Here is a 24,563-nt window from a genome sequence, read left to right on the forward strand (position 1 = left end):
TACATGGATGCATGTCCTGTCAACTAAAACAGTTGAACAACATAACGGATGTTTGCTTTACTTTTCTGTATTAAGAAAGATTTATATATATCATTATGGTACCGTGATATGAGCTTAAGTCTCCTGATCACGGTTAGAGTGTGTATATTGCCTTAGATGGATAACTGGACCTAATGACGTTCCCTGGTAGGTCTAGGTGTGCATGACTAAGCTACATGCGTTTTGCGTGTTACCTTTTACTCAAGTGTGATGATTATAGGTTAGTGAGCGTCCTATAGTGTGTATCTATATCTATATGGATTATTTTAGATATTGTCGAGCTATCTAGGATGTATTTACGTATCGGGTTTATGTATGGATTGTAGTAAGATGGAACTTGCATGTGGGATTGACCCACTCTTATTTTTCAGGTGTTTATCAGTAACAGGCTTAGAGCTTGATCGTGATGATGCAGATACAAACACTCATTCTTCTGACTACATAGGATTTTCTTTCTTATTTTAGTTTTGAATTTTGATTCTGTAAATTTATTTATCATTTGGGATTATTAGGGGTCCACTAGATGGATTCCCGAGTTATACGGATTTGAAAGTTTAAATTTTACTAAACTTTTACAAAAGGAGGATTTTTACGTTTAGAATTCTTTTCAGCTTATTATTTTATTTTCTTTTAATTCTTGTGTATTCTGTTTGTTTACATATTAATTGTCTGGTATCCCTCGGATCTGTGCTCGGACTTGATCACCCGTGGCTCTAGAATCGAGGGGTATCACAGAACATAAATAAGGTCTTTAAAGATGTACGTCATCCTTAAGACACAAAAGTGGCCTTCCGAAAAGTTTCAAGACTCAACGGAAATAAAACGGAGACAAGGGTATCAAAACCCTACAAGAGAAGGACCAAGGGTAAAATGACCAAAATGGTCATTTTACCTTAAGATGAAGGAATTTGACTTCCAACAAGGAAAATTAGATCAAAAGTGTCCAAAAATGTCCTTTGGTAATCTCACACGAGGTCCCAAGGTCAAAGGAAGAGAAATTCCAAATGAACCCTATCCAGGTTCGAACCAAATCTGACATTCTCTCACTAAAATAAGGATATCTTGAGTTAAAAGAATAATATGAAACTTAAATTAGTACCATTGGAAAGCTTACTTCGACGCGGTCTATTTAGACTCAAGAACGGACTAATTCGGAGTTAAAACGAAAAAGTTATGACAGTTTGAAATTGGAAGGCCAAAATTGAACCTGTAGAAAAAGTTCTGGGGGACTTGAACTGGTTCAGCACCCCTGAACCGGTTCAACATGGCCAGAACATCCATGTTGGATCCAAGAGTGCACCTTGAACCAGTTCAACCCAATCTGAATTGAACCAAAATAGTAGAAAACCAAAAAAATGGAACAGACGCGGGGTTTTCGTGACCAAGACGACATTTTTCGGAAAAATGTCGTGAAAAAACTCCCCCTAAAATCACATTTTGTATGTGATGAAGTCAAGATCAGAATTTATTTCCCTAAAGAAAACCCCAAAATGCCCTTAAAACGAATTATGCAAGAAAAATGTGGTCCATAGGAGGCTCATTTCGCACGGAAAAGGTTTTTCATAAAAACGATCATGCACGCAGACGTAACTTACCTATTAGGATGCGCTACAATGATCCACGACTTAAAAATACTGTCGATGCAAAATATGACCTATCCAAACCCCCAATGCGTGAAAAATGCCCTAAAAAGGCAAACAATGCAACAACCGGACTTTAATGTAATCATAAGACCGTTTGGTCCTTGGTCACGCTTCATGCATATTAAATAGGTCCTAGTGGATGTGTTCGTGCATACTTTGCACCACCCAATTTGAAAATGAACTCTTAAAGGCTCTCATTTTCTTATTTTAGCCCAAAAATGCAATATATGAAAGCAAAATGCAAAACCTAAAACAAAATGGTGTTTGGCCCTTGGCCACACCTTATACATAGTAAATGAATACCAAATGATATTTCATACACAATGCACACTCCAATGCAAAAATGATATGTTAAAACCCAAAATTTTCATATTATTCACATTAAAGACAAATTTCTACATTTATGGACATACATGGATTTCAAAACGAAATTTGACCGTTGGCCACATATCATATACATCAAATGAATATCAAAAAGTGTGTTTAGTGTCACGGGCCTAGAGATTTGGCGCAGCGGCAGCACCAACGCGTTGCTTCAGCTCGAGCAAGCGCCCTTGTCAGCCACCACGACCTGCCCTCCCAAGGATACATGCTGACTGGTTTCGGCCTGCCATGGCCTCGTTAGGGAAACAACTCCAGCTCCCTACCAGTTTGTGCAGGGATGGCCAACTCCCTTCTTCATAGTCAAGTCCACGACCAGCAACAAGTTCCTCGCACTCAACCTAGTCGGCCTGCTTGAACTCTAAAGAGGTACCATCCTGTGGTCCTGCATGCCTTTTCCCTAGAACCATTCCCAGTCAAACTCTGCTCTTTGTCAACCAGCATGTGTGTCTTCCACACTCCCAGCGTCTTAGGAATCACTTCGTGACACTCCCACACCCAAATCCTACGATGCCCTTGTCGCAGTGCGGCGCTTCACTACTGCGTCCACTCCCTTCCAAAGTCTGCCTCCAAGCAGTATGCTTGTCTTCCCACCATCGCTTTATTGTGCAGCTCTTTACACTGCACTGGCCCAATGATAGACCTCAGACCAAAGGGACGTCCACTCCTTAAGGACGCGACTCTTCTCTATCATACTGCCTCCGCGACATCTTGAGCAAGCAAAGTTCTCCTGCCAAATTGATGCCCGCCCTTCTCCACGGTTTGCATCACCCAAGGAGCTCGCACGAGCTTTGGTGCGCGCTGCCCTCCGGTGCACAACTTCAATGGACGCTTCTTCCTGGGGAGATAAAGGCTCTCCTCCAACTGCATTGATTCCTCCTCATTGACGCAACTTCATTGCACCGACTTCATTTTCCTACCCCTCCCGGATCGACAAGGGGGCACCCTCTGTGCTTACCCTAAATCCTGCTCTGATACCATTTGTCACAGGCCTAGAGATTTGGCGTAGCGGCACGGCTCGTGTGACACCAAGGTGTTGCTTCAGCTTGCGTAAGCGCCCTGGTCAGCCACCACGACCTTTCCTCCCAAGGATATATGCTGACTGGTTTCTGCCTGCCATGGCCTTGTCAGGGGAACGGTTCTAGCTCTCGACCAGTTTGTGCAGGGATGGCCATCTCCCTTCTTCATAGTCAAGTCCACGACCAGCGACAAGCTCCTCGCACTCAACCGAATCGACCTGCCTGAACTCTAAAGAGGTACCATCCTATGGTCCTACACACCCTTTCCTTGGAACCATTCCTAGTCAAACTCTGCTTTTTGCCAACTAGCATGCGTGTCTTCCACACTCCAAGCATCTTAGGAATCACTTCGTGACATTAGGCACACATTACAAGTCTCAAGGTAAAAATGACATTTTTAACATAACTGTGCATTACAACTAGAAAAGTAAAACTCAAACATGCTAACGCTTGCATGTGAACAAGAATACATTTAAAAGAACTTCAATTCAACGAAACAACCCAGGGATATTGTGCATCCCGAAACCACGTCTTCTTACCTGAAATAGGTCGCATTCAACGAAGGGTAAATAACTTGTATTACTCGTAGGGAATGAGCATGCATAGACCTAACTTTTTACAAGGTTATCACATTAACGTGAAACAATTCAAAAGGGTCATGTGACCTAACGTCTATGTCATAAGTGGGACTAAGGGATCATCTCAAGCTACTCATGCAATTGAAATGAACTACGGCGTGCAAGTATACATGCTCAAGTATACAAAACAATGTTGAAACATGATATATGACATATAAGCATACATTTACAAGTATACTAAACCATATTAAACAAGTTATGCAATATCTAAGCATATATACACATTTATACAATTAATATGGAAAACTCGTGAATCAAGTATACAGGCACAAGTATACTAAGCTAAATGAATTACGCATGAAATAAGTATACACGACACAAGTATACTAAAATGAAATCCAATTACAAAAATCAAACATACAAGGCGTAAGTATACTAGATAGAGTTTAGATACACAAACAAGGATACAAGTTCAAGAATGCTAAATGAGATCTAATTACACGAAGCAAGTGTACAGTTTCAAGTATACTAAATGATATCTAAATACACAAGGTAAGCACCAATTCTCAAGGTACAAGTAATCTATGATTAACAACTTGAAATTAAATGCGAAATCAAATAGTGGAAAGACTAGGACACATGGTCATAGACCAAGCAAGTTATTCTGAGTAATTACGACCCACAAGGTACTGCCTAGTTCACACTTATGACTTAGAAAACTCTTATCTCTGTACTAGAGCCAAACTCTAGCCATCACCTATATTATGTCCTTACAAGTTTTCCAAAATCAATAAGTTCAAAACTTATGTAAAATCAATAAGTTAAACCAAACTTATATTAAATCAAATAATGCATAAAAACCATCTTGCATGCACAAGTAAGATTGAATCCACACAAATCATGTCATAGAATTCAAGTCTAAATGACATATGATATGTCAAGTCTTCAATATGCAATTTATATATTAAAACAAAAGTATTTTACAACAATTGAGCCAAATTATTGTCCTAAGCCACAAGTACTAAATAAGTTACAATTTAGTAACTAGCTTTCAAGGTAAGCAACAGTGATATTCTAACAAGTTATATACCTACACAAGATATATATAAACAAGCAGGGACAGAGCTAGGATTCAAAGTATGGAAGGGAGGGGGCGAAGTATTAACAGTTTTACCAATATAATAAAATAATATTTTAAGCCAAAAATATTTCATTATCGATTAGATGCATACAAAAATATATCTAACCAAACTTTGGTCAACATTAGAGGCAGAAGCAGCGGAAGGCACATCATTTTTTTTTAAAAAATAAGTCAATAGTTCTTTTTGGATTGACTATCCTATAGCATTGTACCTAAAGAGGGTAATTCAAATATAAACTTTTAATATCTAGGGTTTTGCATTGTAATTTAAACCATCCTAAATTCCTAATAAACATAATTGAGTAGTAAATAACAGTGCGCCCTCATTGCGCATGAAACAACTAATTTTAAAAATAAAACAATTATCACCCACAAAATTTGTGCGCTTATGCAGTGTCTAAAAAATAAATTGTGCGCCTGTGCTGTGTCTAAACTCTTCATATCTTGACAATGTGCGCCTGTGCAGTGTACATAAGACAACTAACTAATAATTATAAATTATTACCACCAACAAAAAATTGTGCGCCGGTGTAGTAGTGTGCATAAGACAACTAAATAATTAGATGAAGTTAGTGTACCGTAATGGTGAACTCTGTGAGCTTAGAATTTGTTTTCCAATTTTTTCTTAATTCCGTGAGCCTTGCTTTGACATATTTAGAATGATCACCTGAATTAAAAGAAAGTGAACAAATAATTAAATGGAGTTTGTGCTTGTTTCTCATATTAGATTTTATTTTTTATTTCATTATTTCATGAGCCAAACCATTTCTATTTGTTAGTAAATTAGTAATATATGTCATTAATTTATAAACTGAATTTGCTCCAGCTCTGACTTACTATGTACTAAGAATTAAAAACAGAACATGTATAGCACCCATTAAATGTTGTGAAATTCACTTTACAAGTTGATAGCTTCATCATGGTTTTGAATCCAAAACCACCTAGTTTTCTAGTTTTCCACTTTTCCCTTCAATAGTTCAATCTTTTACCATTAGTCCACGGTCCACCACTAACTTGAAATTCTAAAGCTAGCATTCAGTTTATAACTTAAATGCAAACATTGACCCCAAAAAAAAAAAAATGAGAAAAGGGGAAAAAATATATAAAAAAAAATAGAAATATGTAATCATGTAGATGAAGGGAGAGAAAAGAAGAACCTGAGGTGCGTCGGAGGTTCGCAATCATCATTCATCGCCCAAAGGCCAAGGTTATTAGCCTGTCACGATCAATGATTCAATGGTTCTGAGTCTGAGAATCTCTGACCTTGAAGTTGAAGGCTTGAAACCCTCTTCGCTCTTCGAGTTTGAATGAGGAAAGTGAGGCGCTTTGCGGCTGAACTAATTTTTTTGCGGGGGCCAACTATAAAGTCTAAATTAATTATATATAGTAAAAATAAATAAAAATTCTTAGGGGGGCCTGGCCCCTGCTAGCCCACCCCTCCCTCCGTCCCTGTAAACAAGCTAAACAAGACAATGAGATCCTATATCATGCTAAGTCCAATTACCATGATTTAAAGAGATAATAACTTCTAAGACATAATTAAATCCATGGAACGAGTAGATAGGATTTAATAAAATAAAATAATTAAATTCTCTAAATTTCAAATCGATTCCAAATAACCTCAAATTTATATATGTTAAAGGACATAGCATGGTCTTCACATATATCACATCAATTATCAAATTAAGTGATTAAAACACTTAACACATCAATTATCAAATTAAGTGATTAAAACACTTAAAATAAAATTAATTAAACTAATTAATTAATTTTCTCTAGATTTTTAAACAACTCCAAATGTTTTCAATTTAACATAGGTTAAAGAACATACCAAGACCTATTTTAATATCACATTACAAGTTGATTTCATGCTAGTTACAACCATGTGAATTAGATTTTCATAAAAGAAAATCATTAAATAAAAGTTGTAATACTTATTCAAATACTTCCAATTTAATATATGTTAATGAACATATCAAGGCCTAATTTAATAGCATGCAACAATTTAATTCTAAGCAATATACAACCACGAGAATTAAATCTTATACAAAGAAAATAATTAAATTAAAATCTAGATAAAATACATAGACATGCATACAAGTTGTATAAACTTATAAAACAATCAATACAATACATATATAAACCTAAGACATCTCCTACCTCAATTTGAGATGAAAATCTCAAAAGCCATCAAATGGAAACCGCCCCGAATCCGACGATATTTCGGGGTTTTGTCGGAGACAACAAGGTGAACATTAAACTCCAAGGGGGTCACACCAAAATCCAAACTTGGCTTCAAACCCGAACTTGAAAAAAGGCTGAAACCAGATTCTAATAAGTGGGAAAGGACCGTCTCGCCAAGGCCTACGATAAACACTAAGGCATTTTGGCATTTTACTAAAGGGAAGTGGCCGAAAAAAGAAGAAAAAAGGTGGCAGCCCAAGGCTGCCATGGATGGCCAGCTAAGGAGGGAGGAAGAAGAATAAAATGTTCACTTTTTCTTATGACATCCCCTATTTATAGAAAAACTCTAAAAGTGTCTCGAACGGGCCTTGCCGAGTCCGAAAAAGTGGAATTTAAGCAGACGCGCTCAAACAGCAAAACACCGTGAACAAAAAAGAACCTAAATGAGAAAAAATGAATAACGGAAGAAATGACATCGAAAACCGAGTCTCGAAAAAAGAGATATGCCCCGAACAAGTTCAACGGCAATCAGGGTCAAAAACTCGAAAACTGGGGAGATTGATCGCAAGACAATTCTAAGAGTACACGACTCAACGAAATGTGAAAATGAATCCCGTACAAGGATCCAAGCCCCAAGGAGACACTTTGCAATTAACTTTCATTAATTACATAAAGGCCCTTACACAAAAGGATAACTGTGCAAGTAACCCAAATGAAAATATCTTCCGAAAGATATTTTCTTAAAAACCCCCAAATCAAAATATATTCAAGATATTTATGAAAACACCCTAAGAAATGAAAAATATTTCTGAAGAATCTTTTCATCCACGTCCCTGTGGGAAAAAGAAACGACTGGCGAGCTTTTATCAAAAAGTAAAGCTACGCCTTTCAAGGAAACCAACAAGAATGAAAGTACGTGAAATCAAAAATCAACTCTGACCACGAGGAGTGAGGATACACGAAAGGGAATTTCAACGAAAAAAATTAATCCGTAAAAATGGAGAAAAATGAAAGGAAGGATAATGAACGGGTCATTACAAATTTTATTATTTTCTTTATTAAGTTAACTCGGATTGGGAAAATGATTAGTGTTAATTTAGTTGTCTATAAATATGTAACTATATGGTTGTAAAAGGGGCTGGAGAATAAATCACGTAATATATTTTTAAGAGAGAGAGAGATAGAGTTAGAGAGAGAAAGAGGAAGAGGAAGGAAGAATGAGGAGAATAATCATTAAAGAAGAAAATCAGAGAAGAAGGAGTTTGAGATTTTTATCCGAAAACCTTTAGGGCAAGTTCTTCTTCTATCTCTTTCCCTTTGATTTGTGTTTCTATATATGCCTAGGAAATTCCAAGATGCTTAAACACTTAAAATTGAATAATTATGCATGCTTGAATTGGTTTAGAATAGAGGGTTTTATGTGTTTACATATATGTTCTTGATTTTGTAATATTAAATTTTTGATGCATAAATTGATGTTTAAGATTAATATTTACATGTTAAAATATCTAAAACAAATTAATATGGACTTATGGAATTAGATTGATGCCTTAGAACCCTTAACAATGAAGAACAGGCGTACAGTTGAATTTCTAGGCAGATTCGCATAACAGTGCTCAATCCACTGTTAAAGTGCTCGAGCTTTGGGTGCAAAGCTCGAGCCATAGGTGAAAAGCTCGAAAGCTCGAGCCTTAGAGTTAAAGCTCGAGCCATTGATGCAAAACTCGAGCTATTGATAAAAAAACTCGAGCCATGGATAGAAAGTTCGAGCTATCAGGATAAAAGCTCGAGCCTTACCTCGGAAATTAACGTAAATAGGGTTTAAATTAACCTTAATTGATTTTGAGGGGTCCCGAATATTAAATAGGGACTAGGTATGAGATTAAATAAATTTTAATAAACTTGATTATAACGAGGCATGCTATTTGAATTCTTAAAAGAATGAATGGGTTTGATCTTTATAATTTGTTCTAGCAATTAAGATTAAATGTTTAGCATGAATTGTATTTAGAGAATGCTTACTTAACTGTGAAATAAAATATATCAGCATGTTTTAAGAATCAGTTTGTATAGAATACATGATGTAGGAAGTTTAAATAAATTATAAGTCATTCATATTTTGTGATAACATAATATTATGTTATTATGCTTATTTCTAGATTATTTAATGTATTACTTTAATTGTTATATCAATTATTGGATTGTATGGATAGAATGTACCAGTATGGGATGGTGGCATTCTAGGGAATGATTAACTAAAAAGGTTAAGTCCTAACTATTCGGATTTATAAGGGAACGGATGTTCTTGTCAGGTTAACGGAACAGTTGGATAACACACCATTGAAATATATGAATGGATAGTTTACTTTTATGATTAGATAGGACGGATTATATATATATAATTATGTGCTATGATATGAGCTTGGGTCTCAGGATCAGTGGTTAGGGTGCGTATAGTCCATAGGGTGTTTAGCTAACTACAGTGGATTATGGTATGCCTACCAAAAGGCCTGTTGCTTAACGGTACTAGGCCTCTACTTCCGAGTACTAACTAAAAAAAAAAAAAAAAATTATGATGTGCCTTAGTAGGTCTAAGTACTTATGCCCACTATCGGTGCGTTTTACATGTTATCTACTATTCAGGTTGAGGCTGCCCTATAGCCAGTGGGAGCCCTTTTAGTGTGTATCTATATATATATACGGACTACTAGTTATTGTTGGATTGACTAGGATGTATATGTGTATCGGATCTCTGTTTGGACTGTAGTAGAGCAGAACTTGTTTGTGGGCCTGACCCACTTTTATTTTTCAAGTGTTTGTCAGTTCCAGTCTTAGCGTTTGGTCGTGCTGAGCAAAGACATCATTCACTCTTCCGACTACGTAGGATTTTTCTTCATGTTTTAGTTTCGGATTATATTTCATTTTAATTATTTCAGTTGGGTTATTATTAGGAATCCACACAGTCTGGATTCTCGAGTTATTTTACTAGAGGATTAATTGTATCATAAGAATTTATTAATGAAATTTACTATAATGGATTATCATTCTAGATCCCATTTTTGCATTTTTATTTATTCCTTTGTACTTTGTGTTCATTTATTACTGATTTGTTTTGATATTCCCAGGCATTCGGGAATGGGCCTGGCTAACCAGCATTCGAAAATCCGGAAATATCACATTTATGGACTAAATTATACTTTAAACTATCATGTTGTTTAACTCCACTCAACTGAGATTGTAATGGAGTAAGAGACATATGATCAAAATCCCGATTTAGTTTTAATTACAAATTAAATCAATTGAGTCGGATATCAATTGAAATATATATTTTAATAAACCTTTAACAATTGAAATTTGATAATCCACCAAAGAGCCTTAGGTCTAGCGGAACCCCTCTATCCTCGAGGATAAATAGAGAAATTTGAATTCGAGTGTGAACAAAAGAGTATATGTTTACTTTATCATTAAATAATAATAATAATAATAATAATAATAATAATAATAATAATAATCCGTATTAACAAACATAATATATATCTTGGTTAACCCAACCCTAATTTATTTTTCTTTTGGAAGCTAGGTTGATTTTCCATCTATTTTTTTTCTTTCAACAAATAAATAAATCAATAAACAAACAGTTGGCCACTTGTTATCCACACAAGTGATCAAAAGCCTGATTTAGTTTTAATTACAATCACATTCAAATTAAATCAATTGAGTCAGATACCAATTGAAATATATAGTTTAATAAACCTTTCGGAATCAAAATTTGATAATCCATCAAAGAGAATTAGGGTCTAGTGGAACCTCTCTATCCTTGATTATACATAGAATAATTTAAGTTCGGGGTAAACAAAAGAGTGTGCATTTGTTTTGTCATTCAGAATAATAATAATAATAATAATAATCATTGGTTATTAACAAACATAATATATATCTTGGTTAATCCATCCAATGCTATATAATCTGATTCACAAGCACTAATTTCTTTTCCTTTTGGTAGCTAGGTTAATCTCCCACCTATTTTTTTTTCTTCCAAAAAAAAAAATGGGAGTTGGCCACTTGTTATCCACACGCGCGGAACTCAATGGTACACAAAATGTGGCGCGCGCACACACTGATTTGGATAACACACAGAAGACACACATCATCCAATCATCGAATCTTCTCGTTCCACAATCTGCTTAGAGAGAGAAAATGTCAGTAGCATCATATTCTTCTTCAATCCCATATATCATCAGAATCTCATCAAACTCATCATCAACATCTTCCTCGACTTCTTCATATTCTTCAATCCCATGTATCAGATTCTCTGCAACTAAGCCTTCCATTTTCACCATTAGGAGCTCCCAAACCGAAGGCCCTCTCCGGAGACCGGTGGCTACTCCGCCTCTCAAACCAGTCCCACCGTCGCCTCCGCCCCCTTCGCCAGCCCCTCCCCTGCCGAAGGCGGCCGAGGGCAAGAGTGTAATAACCATGGAGTTCCAGAGGCAAAAGGCTAAGGAGCTTCAGGAGTATTTTAAGCAGAAGAAGCTTGAGGAAGCCAATCAAGGCCCATTCTTTGGTTTCATTGGCAAGAACGAGATTTCTAATGGCAGGTAAATGAAAATACATAGTTACCCTTTTCTCATTTCAGTGGTTGTACTTTTGGAAATTAGGTTTTTTTTTCCTAATAATTTTATATTGATTGTTTCTGTAATTCTATTACAACATATGCATAAAGTGTGTGGGGGCAGAAATGTGAGTGACGAGATGATGTGCAGTAAGATTAGACGTATAGAATTAGAAATGATCACATTCCGGAGATGGTGGGAATAATACAAATTAATTAAAGATAAAAAGAGAAAAATATCCGTTAAAATAGTTTGGTCATGTGCAAATAAGATATTTAAGTGCTCTAGTTAGGGAAAGGGACGTGGTTCACATTCAGGTAATATTAGGGGAAGAGGAGGACTAAAGTTGTCGTAGAGTTAGTAAGGAAAGATATGGTAGCATGTGGTTTGACCGAGATATGACCTTAATAGAGCTGAATGGAAACATATGATTCATGCCGTCGACCCCAAGTAGTCGGGAAAAGGCTTCTTCTTCTTGTGGTTCTGTAGTTCTATTATCTTTAATCGTCATGACCATCATTGCCTCTATATCTCTTCTTATATTTAATTTATTAAAGTCAATTCTAATTGCTTCATCAAAAGATGTAATTGTATTGATCATAGGGGTATTGAAACCTCTGTTTTAAATTAATTATAGATTGTGTAAACTAGTACAAAATTTGACTGAAAACTTCTGATGAAATTTACTTTCCAAAGCAAATCTTGGTACTAATTTATGATTCTGATTTCCGATACCTTTGCTCTCAGTTTGGTTGCTGAGAAATTAAAATTGCATATTGGGTCCTTGTTTTGAGTTCCTTTAAATTTGTGAAAAATGGAAATTATTTATATCAAGCCAACCAGTTGTGTTTATGTACATTTGAGTTGGGATATGTGTTTTCCAAATAGTGAATTTTCTACTTCTCAACTTATTAGGCTGTTCCTTATATATATATATATATATAATTTTTTTTTTTTTTCTAATTTATTACTTATCTCTAGATTAAAACAAGCATTATATGCCTTTTCAGTTATGCCCCTTTTCAGCAAGAGCATTAGCATGGGAGAATAAACTAGAGTATTTGTTACCTCATGGAAATCAAATGCATTCTTGTTGTGGACTCCTTGAGGATTTTAGTGAAATCTCTTATCTAAATTAAACTATAATTATGTATATTACACACAAGATACAAACTAGGAGTTTTTTGGACTTAATTACTGTCTCCAATTACACAAGCATCTTTTAAGATAAAATTGTAAATCAATATGATATGTCGGTCCATGGTTTAGGTCTAGTCAACTGAAAGTTCATTCTTTATTTATTTATTTTTTATGTTTTGAGAAGCAAGCTGATTTGTATTAAAAGAACAAACTCATTACAGAGTTACATGGGGGCATACCCCACAATCTTTCCATGCCTCATTTCATTGGGAACCTCAAAGTGGCTCCAAATCCAAAATATTGATTGCTTGGTGAGAACCGCGGTTCAAATTGGATGGAAAATCTATTTCTATATTATATTCTATATCTGTAATGAAAGCGTTGGAAAGCAACAAGCCCAAAGACAACTCTGAAACAGAGCAGCAAAAAGGAAAAGCTATAGAACAAAGCCTAAAAGGATGAATTAATGGAGTACAATGGAAAATTAAAGCTACAAGATAGATGCGAACTGCTAGAAAAGGAAGAAGAGGAAACCAACCCAAGCGAATCAAGATTCCATAAGAAAAGATAAAACCAGATTGAACCACCCTCTGCTTCAAAGAGACTTGAGGCCAATAGATCAACCATAAAAAACAGCCCCTCAAAACTTGTAGAGGCGTGAGAGAAGGCATTCAACTAAAGAGAGTGAAAATTTTCAGCAGGCAAGTTCGAGCTGAGTTGAATGTTCTTATTCGAATCGGAAGCAATAACACTTCTAAAACTAACGAGCTTAAGCCTCACAGAGTCTTCAATCAACCTAGTAATAGCTGAAGGGTCTTTAGCAGTATTGGCAAGCTGTCTGCAGTTCCTCTCAATTCAAATATCGTAAACTGTAGAAGAGAAAGCCAATTTGCAGAGAGTGGAGTGAAAAGAACTGCCTTAAACTGAGTTGAAGCCCAAAAAACCCGAAAATTCCTAGAGGAATTAGAGGCAGAAAGACCATTTCGATCTGATTGATTGCCATATACTGGAAGGAAAGTAGCATTCAAAAAATAGGCGATTGTGATCTTCAACTTCGTTGCCACACAAAGTACGCATCTATGAATAAGTTGTTGGAATTGTGGCTCAATACATCATGGCCTACATCAGCCCCTTGCCACCACAGTTTGTGTGATCAACAAGCATAGGCATGGTCAGCAAGATTGAAATGTCAGCAGCTTCAGTCTTTGATATGCTTGATCAGCAAGCACAAGTTGTTTTTGTTTGGCTTCCTTTTTTCCAAATTCAAACTTGCATATGTCATTGCATATGTCTTCAAGAGGCATAATTAGGCTATAAATAGCCTTTGTGTCTCATAGGTTCAAGCATCTGAAAATGATCCAAGAGCATCCAAGTGAGGATCAATTTGGATCAAGATAGTATATTGGTTTTGTGTGTGTAAGAAAATCCTTTTGTGTGTGCAATCTTCAAGTGAAACTTGAAGCTTGTTTTTGGGTGGGTTTTCCTCTTTATGTAAACCATATACTATTCGGGGTATTTCTTGAGAGTGTTTGTGTGAGTCTTCTTTGTGTGTGAGTGAGAGGTGTGAGAAGAGAGATTATTGTGGGGAAGAACCAAAAAGTTTTTCAATTTGTAATCTTCTTCTTTATAGTGATACGGATCGTCATCGGCTGTGGACGTAGCCCTATTGGGACCTATCATTTTAATTTTGGTTGTTACTTGGATATCCCATCTTTGTGGGTATATCTGTTTGGAAATGCTTCTGCACAACATAAGTAACCTGTCTTGAGTAGGCAATCTGGTTAGAATGGCTGAATACAAAATAAAACTGAACCTTGGAACATGACCCTTAAACCAAGGCAGATGAGACCAAGGAACTTTAGGAGAATGAGATTTAGTAAAGTCCTGAGCAGTCTTAGTAGTGAACTCATGATAAAATAACGGTGTCCATATACGAGGCCTGAAGATAATGACTGGAAAGAAAATCTTTCAAAACAAAGATGACTGGAGACCTGTGATTAAATGAAGACCGGTGTCCATAAATGAGGCCTGAAGATAATGACTGGAAAGAAAATCTTTCAAAACAAAGATGACTGGAGACCTGTGATGAAACGAAGACCAGTCCCGAACATTATTTCTAATTATGGCAGCTACTTTAGCTGTTCTATAGAGGCCTGAATCATGTATGACCCTTTCACCAAGAAGAGAGTATATACGCGCAGCTTGCATTTATCTCTTTCAGTTTTTGTATCACTCCTTCCACAATTCTGAGTGAAGCATAAGCAGAATGGTTTTCTTTGTATGGGACATAAGCTGAGCGGATTTCCTTTTCTTCCATATTCTGGTGAAAGATTGTATCAGACATTAGCCAAATGGTTTTCTTTCCCGTTTATATTGTCAAGGATTGTACAATCTCGACATGAAGTGCCCCATATTCACGTCTCCCCGCCTGTACATGAGTTTCCCATCCATACATCATTTATCTAGCGTTTGGTCAAGCTTTTGTGGATTGTTGAGAGGGATAGACTGGATATAGACCACGTGACAATGTTTTTACCCATTTTGGCTGCTCTCAGACTTGTACTCTCATTCTCACTACCTTTTAAATCCCATTGTAGTTAATTTAATTTTGGACACGATAAATATAGATTTGTGCAATGCATGCTTGGTAATATGTTAAAGAAATTGGAGATCTGTGTCATTTTGCTACTACCCTAAAGTTGATTTAACAAACCCTTATCTTAGTCACTTTGACTTTCAGAATGGTGATATGCCCACGAACTTTGTTTACCTTTTTTTAGTTTTGGTTAAATCCGCCTGAGGAATTCTGTTTACTAGCATATTTATTTGTGGACATAATATACCATATTGATCTGGGATCTTTTCTTTTTGTATATGGGATGTTGACCGAGTAGATGGGCAATGTTCGGCTTTGCTGTTGGGATGCTAACAGAGTATGCAACAGGCTCGGACTTCGTTGAACAAGTAAAGATCCTACTCTCCAATTTCGGGATAGTAGACCTGGAATGACTCTTCTGCTTGATTAACTCCCTCTATACTCTGCTTTCTGCAATTGTTGTTGTCATATACAGTGTTCAACTTTTCAGAGTATATTGTTCAATTTCATTTGCATAAATCACATGATTGAAAAATTATGCATCCCCATATATCTTTTAAATTTCAGGAATAAGAGAAGAATGTTCGTTTTTGCCGTATCATTGGAGTGATGCTAACATCAAGTTACATGCATATCTTCTTTGTTGCGTCAGTTGTTTACCACTCAAATGAAACTTTGTCCTTGCTTACTCTTGGTTTGAGCTTAGAATTACTTCTGCAAAGCTACATGTATAATTCACTTGCAACTTATGCTTACTTGAATAAAATGTTGGGGAAAAACAATCTCGGGAAAGCAAAACGCGAATATTTTAGAAGTGCTTTATATTGTTCTTTGAGAGGATGAATCTTTGAACATATTGTGTGAAAAATGAATTTTTAGTACATTTTCATTCACTTAATGAGTTTGATGTAGGTGGGATAATGATCATGAGGGTCAATTGCCGTTTCTTACAATTATGAATCCTAATGATTGATATAAGTAGGATTATGATCATTACTATCTATTTGTGTTTCATAAGAAAATACTAAGATGGTTCTGAATTATTAATTAAAATTTGCATAAATATGTGATGTGTGTATATATATGTTCTCTGATTGATAGATAGGGATTATTCGTGTCAATGAGATTGGTTTTTTTTATAAATAAAAAAAAATAAAAAATAAAAAAAGGAATTTATGACCAATTGTGGGCCTAAATTTGGCTAAAAAATTGGTGGTTTTGGAAATAAATTAGGCCTGAGGGAGGGCAAAGTTTGGCATGATTTGTCTTCAGAATGTTGAAATGAAATTCAAAACACTATGAAGACTAGAAATCATATAAAGCTAGTGTGGTTTGATGGTGAATCAGGTTAGTGATAATCTAAAGGTAAGTCAGAGGTTGAATCGACCCTTGTTGGAGTCAGGAGAGTACAAGTGCCCAATGATAAACGATGGGATGCTATAAGAGACCCGACTCCACTGTAGTCGACAAAGAAAATAAAAATAACAACTAATGCTTATATATATATAGATGTATGTATGTTTCTGTGTGTTATAGTCAATCCTACTATGCGAATATTTGTAGGTTTTCCCAGTTGGTCCACTGGCCATTGCAATCGTGCGGTTGGGAGAGTATAATAGTGACAAGCAGTTCTGGTAAGATAGAAACCTTCCACCACCTTCACAACAAACCTATAGCATTGTCACACTCAACAGACAACATATTTTAATGGTATGAACACAGGTTTTGTGGGAATCAAATCTTTCTACAATGCTTGATAGGAACTGCCTGCTTATTCAAAATTGTGGAATCACAAGTATGATAAATAATAATAATAATAATATAAAAAAATTAAAACTCATATTGTGTTGGGTGGACTAAATCGGTATCTTGAATTTGGAGTTAGATTAAATTTAGTTCAAATTTAAATTAAGTTTCCTTCAATTCGAAATCCAAAACATTGATTTGATGATTTTAGAATAAAATAAAATAAAATATAAAAAAAATTGAATTAGTATTTTAACAATCATTTGTTTTGGAGAAATGAATTGGTAATTTGTGTGATCAGATTAAAAGAACATTGGAAGTCACAAGTTAACAATAATAAATTATCTAGTAAAGCAGCTCAAATACATATAAAAATATAGTGGTAAACAAAGAAGCTCTCAGCTTCCTGTGAGCTTAAAGGCATTCTCATTAATTAAAGAGCAATGATAAACCACCAAACTGGTTAACAGATATGAAATGTCAATCAAATAAAACTAATGATTGAATTCTAAAAGTGACATCGTCATTTCAAAAAATATTATATAGTTGTTGCACATATATACATCCCCTACTCTCTCTCACTCTCTCTCTCTGTCTATATATATATCTATATATATATATATGTATGTATCAACCTCTCTTAGTTGTTGTCAAATGTCATAACGTCTGGACCCTTGTTAATTCTTTACTAGCCTCATACAAGGAAAAAGGTGAGGTAAGATGTCACTATACTCAATAATCTCCCTTTTAATTAGCAATATCTGTCTCCTATTTTGTGTTTCTACCCCCAATAATATGGAAATTGTTCTACCTAGACACTTCTACGGGCCAATTGGCCCTACAAGATTTGCAATTTAATCAGAAAGTAGGTTTGGGTGATCAAACAAATGGTAGTCCGGATATATATATATATATATATCTCGTGAAAAAAATTTTAAAAATAAAAAAATAATATCGTGAATGTTTTATGATATGAATACTAGGAAGAGAGTCAAGAGACCACCTAAAGTCATCATACCTTTAATTCAGCGTTCTCACCTTAATTTAACCGACTGCTGGCCTTGAGCTCTCTTATTCCCTCCAAATTTTAGCTATGGCTAGGATCAGGATTTGCAAGAGTTATATACTATCTACATAATTATAAAGGCGTGTATTTATAATATATATATATATACACACATATATAATTAAAATCCAATATAACAAAATGATATAAGAATGAAAAACTCAACTAGTTTTGACCAAAAGAAACCTGATGGAAACACACACAGTCACACACACTTAGATGGTGATCCCATGCAACGCAGCTATACACAACTCAATATCACGTCACACTTGATGTGTTTTGATCATCAAACAAAACCATGCATGACCACAAACTCTATGCCCTAAAGGGGTGATGATCATCAGATCATGAGTGAGACTTGGGATTAATGGAGGAGAACCATAGAGGATTAATCGTGTGCAGCTCACACACCGTAACGTATGTTGCTGAACTTGGTCTTCACCCACTTGAAGCTGTCCCTCACCGTCGATTTCAGCTTCCCTTCTGTGGTGAACATGTTATAGGACGCGATTCTCTTCTTCCTCTTGAGCTCCGGATCATTCGACGGCGCGAACCCTTCACCTTTCGTGCTCGGACCGTTGAATGCGTACGAGTTTGGCCGGTTTTCGAACCCGAACTCGCCGGAGTCACAGGAGTAGTACTCTGGAAATGACCTACTCTTCTCCATGATCACCAAGGTGAGAGAGAAACTTTGATACTAATGTGGTCACATTTTTGTTTCCCTAGCTTTTACCATTTATATACACACTCAAGTTAGGGTGTCAGAGTCAATGATCCCATGCATCCCGTAAGTTTGATGCTCATGCACATTGGAGAATGTTGATTTAACTAGGAATATGTCATGGTACTTCTAAGTGGAATGGACGGTGGTGATTGGTTGAGAGGAAAAGTGAAAGTTTTACGAAGGAGCGTTGTACTTGTTGCATCATTTAAGGAATGAACAATGAGTTGAGATTCGTTCGATGTAATACAGAATGTATAATACGTCGTTGATGAATTTGAATGTATGAATGTTCATATCGTGTGAGTTAAGATTCGTTCGATGCAGTACAGAATGTACAACACATCGCAGAAGATACCAACTCGCTCTATCAACCATTGGATTAATAAATGTGTCAATCTAACGGAGGGGGCTTTTTTTAAATATTTTTAAAAGTGATGTATGGTGGGTGAGGTCCATGTGTGATGTTGGGCAATGACTTTTGTTGATCACGCTGGGAATCATGAGAGCCATTGGTGGTGATGGTGGTGGGGCCCAACTTGCAGGGAGATGCTATCAAATGGGTTCACATGGTGGGTGGGTCCCACCTGTTATGTGGGGTCTCTAATTGGCAATTTGTGTATTTTTAAAAGGATGTGTCTCATTCATTTTAATAGAAGAAACTGTATTTAGGAGGCCAACCCTGCCTTTATGTAAAGCAAATAGGGGGACGTTTGGCTTTATGTTAATGTTTTGTGACTTGTGTTTTGGTGGCCTTCCACTCTTTTCAAACGTTGGGTAAATGCCATACAGTGTAAGAATCATTATTGATAAGAACCTTTATTATAAAATGTTAGAATAAATTATGCTCACACTTTTTAAATTTGTCTTGATTATAAATAAATAGTAAATTTAGAAAAAAACTTACGACTATGCTTGGTACAATGAAAAAAAAAATAATTAATTATATTAGTTAGGAGAAAAAAAAAATGAAGATGAAAAATAAAAGATATTGTTAAACTACTTATGACATTCGTTGATTAACGAAGGAAAAGAAAATAAATGATAGTAAATATACTTGGAAAAAGAAAACTATTTTAATGAATTTACTATCATAAATTTTTCACAAATTATCTTTTTTTTAAATAAAGGTAAAATTAGTATTAACAAAATATCATTGAAAATGAGTCTTTTCTTCTCTTTGTTTTCATTTCATTCCATTTTTTAAATGATAACAAAAGCAACACATGATTTCTAAATTGTATCTTTCCAAATTCGTTTTTTTTTTTTTTTCTTTAAAAATATATATATATTTTTTCCTCCATTACTTTTCTTTTCTTTTCGTTACTTTCCAACCAAACTGGGCCTTAATGTTGGAATCGCGTTAAACAAAAGTCTAAAATGTCATATCTGTTTTAAACCTAGCTTTATTTTCGCTGTAAATTTACCTCAAATACCTTTCCATGAAAAAAACAAGGTTATTAATTGAAAAGACAATTGGAGAGTGGCAAACATATTCATAATTCCATCCAGAGAACCAAGACGCAATATTTTTGCAACCTCAAACAAAACCATGTATGATTCTTAAAAGGAGCTATAATCATAATAATAAGTGGTGCCTGGTGAATTTTTATGCATCATTTTCTACTTTTATATATATATGTTGGTGCATGAGCGCATCAAGTGAAATTGAACTATATATATATATATATATATATATATATATAGAAGTAGAAAATGATGCATAAACATTCACCAGGCGGCACTTATTATTATGACTCATGTCTGGCTAATTATCATCTGCTTTTGTCCTCATTCTTGGTCCACTTTGGTGGCGACTGAAAAATTACTTAATGCCTATATTTGAGGCAATAACATGTCCGTGATGCCCTTAATGTTCTGGGCCGCACACGCTACACTGATGTATTCAACGAGTTTATAACCTTGGCCGACAGACAGGCACGCGTAATTTTTTAAATTTTTTCGTGATGGAGATCGATAATTGCAATTATTGGTCTTCAACCAGAAATTTTTATTAAGCACAAGTCATCAGATCGCGTTAATTACATTCCTACTTTTTGTACACACCACCGTCTACCGTTTAATTTAACTCAATTTTGTGCTCCTAATCCTTTACTATATAGGACTATACTCCATGTCAAACACCTCTTGAAAGAAAAAACAGTGTAGGACAAATTACATACAAATCGAGTGTTACCTTTATTAAATTAACCTTTTCTAAAAGTATAAAATGTCTTCCATTTTTTTTTAATCTAATCAAATAATAATTTAATTTTTAAAAAAATTAAAAATTAGTCAAATTAAGGCTCCGTTTGTTTAGACGTAAAATATTTTTTAAAAAATATTTTTTTATTTTTTGGTGTTTGATTGTTGTAAAATATTTACGAAGAAAGAAAAATATTAAAATTTAACAAAAATAATTTATCCATCAATTTTCAACAAATTATTTTATATGTCCTGATGAACTCAACCTCAACCTCGACATAGATCTTTGCCAAATACCGACAAAGTAAAAATAAAACAATATTGTACTTGTAAAAAAAAATATTTCTAAAAAAAATATTTTACGTCGAAACAAACGGAGCCTAGAAGTCTCTATTACCCTTTTTTTTCCCATCTTATACACACTATATTACCCTAATCAAACCTTAAAAAAACACCTAATCAAATGTCATTATCAAAAATAAAAAAATTGTTTTGTAAAATTTAATAGTATAAAATTGGTATGAAAATTGATACTTTACATTTTAATGGCATTTTACGATATTTTGTCATTTCATGTCAAAATATAAGGTTATTGAGTTCTTTTAATGCAAAGAAAGTGTAACTTGTTCATTTTTAAAATTTATATTACTGGCATAGAGTGTCGTTGCGCACACACGCCAAATGTTGAGAGATGTCAAAGTACGAAAGGCCAAATGCTCTACCTGTGTATAATTTGTCTAAACATCAAGGAAAGTCAGTGTAATTACCCTCATTTTTAACTAGAAAACACCGACACTTTTTAAAATGAGTCGTATCTGTGTCGTGTCTGTGTTATGCGCCAACACATTACAGACACTTCAAGATGTCAAAGTAATAAAGGCCAAATGCTCTACATGTGTATAGTATGTCTAAATATCAGGGGAGGTCAGTGTAATTTACCCTAATTTTTAACTAAAAAGCACTAACACATTACAGACACTTTGAGATGTCAAAGTAATAAAGGTCAAATACTCTACATGTGTATAATTTGTTTAAACATCATGGGAGGTCATTGTAATTTACCCTAATTTTTAACTATAAAGCACCGATACTTTTAAAAAGGAATCGTATATGTGTCATGTTAGTGTCAGACACCAACACATTACAGACACTTCTTGAACCCGTGTCCAACACCCTCGTGTATGTGTCCGCAATTAAAAATTAAATTTATCATTTTGAACAATTAGTTGGCAATTTTGGACAACACTTTTGGACATCCTAACACAAGTCTTATATAAGAAGTTTATGGTGGTCATGCCTGATAACTTTGAAAATAATAAAATGATACTTTCTTCATTTAAAACAAAACCATTGTAATGGCAAAATAGTAGAATAATGGTATATATATAATATAAAAATCATTATAATTATAGCATAGCTTCATTTTTTAAATTATGTCAGAGCAACTTAGTATTAAAATTAGAAATAAATTAAAGTTTTATAATATTCTTACTCAATAAATATATTATATTCGTATATAGTTGTGTCTACACTATATTCATGTCTTACTTTTTAAAATTTAATGTGTCGACGTATCTAAATGGTTTTAAATGTGTATCTTAGAACATTCAATAATTTATCACCGAGTATATATAATCTTTTCATTTCGGATGTTCTCGCCAATTACTGAAAAACAGGTGAACGGTTAAATTTTTTCACGGGTGTGGATGTTGAACCCAATATTTAAAAGATATAATTAAGATAAATAAACCAGCCATAAGAACAATGTGGGTACCTATGAATATCAGTATACAGGACATGATGTCCTGAATTGTCTTCCAACAGTTGTGAATCATTTATGTTCCACAAAGTGATGGTTCCTGTTAGTCTCACATTGTAATCCACTTCATTAATTCACGGTTTTCTTACATGGATCATCATGTGGCCCAGTTTGTCGTGTCTGATCTAAACAGACCCATCTTGGACATTTCTAAGTGTGATTTAACATGTTTCAGATTAGTTAAGAGAATGTTAGTGACAATCGCTTCAGCGTGGCTTTAACCAAAGGAGTGTATAAATTCACAAATTATTGCTATTACTTTAATATTGGATTTTGGGTCACGGGTTTAATTTATAAATAATTGAGTGAAATGAGTTTAACATTTCTAATACAATTTGGTTTGGAGGCTCAAAACAACAATTATGATAAATATTAAAGAAATTTTGAAATATTAATCGCCAACTGATCTAGGACATACTGCTGATGATTTCAGAATCCATTTGGACGGCCAAAAGATCAAATGGGCAGGCTAACACAATTTTTCCGGGATAATTTTAGCGAGTCAATTTTGACTCGAAAGGAACCTGGTTTGAGGTAGGGCATCTCTCGGCCGAATTCAATCATTTATGACTCAGAAATTGTATTTTTCCAATTTTGAATATTTCGGAATTGTGTTTTCTTTTTGACATTTAGTAGTTTTTATCAATTAGGTTTATTGCTTTATTTGTACATAATTTTTTGAGTAAGTTTGATTTTGAGCATATTTCTTATACTTTATAAATGTATGTACTGCAGAATAGATCACACATTCAATTATCAATAAAATATCAGAAATTTTTGTGAATTTTTTCAACTTTGTGGATTCTACCACTTGTTTCTTGTGAACGATTTAATAACTTCTGTTACGTTAGTAATTTTAAAATACTTAATAAATATGAGTAGACAAAATAAAATAAAAAAGATTGACGGAGGCATCAAGCCTTTGGTTGACATTGTCATTAGTTGCAGTATGATACACATCATCTAACGAATGAAAATTATAACAATAACAGTCTGGATAGTTCAGCGTACGAAATCACATATGTTCATCAAAAGATGTAGGAGGGGCCTCACTTGATCAAGGAGATCATGACAGGCATGAGTGGGGGCTAAATATCTAAAACTCTTTAAAGTCTAATGCCCACCACCAACATTGTCATTCAATCATGCTAAAGAAACTAAAGTTCTTCACCATGCAAAATGATGACCTCCTACTTGATTCTCTTTTCTCCTTTCTTTTTTATGCACTAGATATTATCAACCTATATGTTGTAATTTTTTACAAGTGTATAACATTTTACATTCTCATAATATTTTCACTATGTTTTATATGTCAGTTTTTCACTCTAAGTGAATGTTTCATGATATTACAGTTTTTTTTCAATTAAGTTCCTTTTTTACCCTAAAGAGGAAAACATTTAATAAAACAAATCACTAGTACAAGGTTAATGTAACACCATAGGTCTATTTATATAAATCTTTATCTATATATAATATATATTTATTTATATAGATCAGTACGTTGATTAGACTGTACAGAGCAATGTATTCATATGGATATGTAATTTATACTTTTCAATTCTGAATTTGTGTTAGAGACAATCAAAATTTATGGTCATAACCTCATATATGTTCATATTTTATTCCTAATGTGTATGTTCTAACAAAATGATCAACTGAAATGCTAAACACC

At 34.5% G+C, this 24,563-nt stretch overlaps 2 protein-coding genes across 3 annotated transcripts; one reads left to right on the top strand and one right to left on the bottom strand.

The window, feature by feature from the left end:
- Positions 1-11,102: 11,102 nt before the first annotated feature.
- LOC132274300 (light-harvesting complex-like protein OHP2, chloroplastic) lies at positions 11,103-15,932 on the top strand. Of its 2 annotated transcripts, XM_059775555.1 has the most exons (3): positions 11,103-11,583; positions 15,633-15,702; positions 15,902-15,932. In XM_059775555.1, the coding sequence occupies exons 1-3, from the start codon at positions 11,183-11,185 to the stop codon at positions 15,905-15,907; spliced, it is 477 nt and encodes a 158-aa protein (XP_059631538.1). In that variant the 5' UTR covers positions 11,103-11,182; the 3' UTR covers positions 15,908-15,932. The 2 variants fall into 2 exon arrangements, with proteins under 2 accessions (XP_059631538.1, XP_059631537.1); XM_059775554.1 differs by having other exon boundaries at positions 11,104-11,583; positions 15,633-15,932.
- Positions 15,933-18,293: 2,361 nt separating this feature from the next.
- Positions 18,294-19,042, bottom strand: LOC132274301 (uncharacterized). Its single transcript, XM_059775556.1, has one exon. The coding sequence runs from the start codon at positions 18,811-18,813 to the stop codon at positions 18,550-18,552; it is 264 nt and encodes an 87-aa protein (XP_059631539.1). The 5' UTR covers positions 18,814-19,042; the 3' UTR covers positions 18,294-18,549.
- Positions 19,043-24,563: the final 5,521 nt, after the last annotated feature.

Source organism: Cornus florida, unplaced genomic scaffold (genome assembly GCF_030987335.1).
Source record: "Cornus florida cultivar Cherokee Brave unplaced genomic scaffold, ASM3098733v1 CherokeeBrave_3.0.0_Hap2_Chr09, whole genome shotgun sequence".
Lineage (NCBI taxonomy): Eukaryota > Viridiplantae > Streptophyta > Magnoliopsida > Cornales > Cornaceae > Cornus > Cornus florida.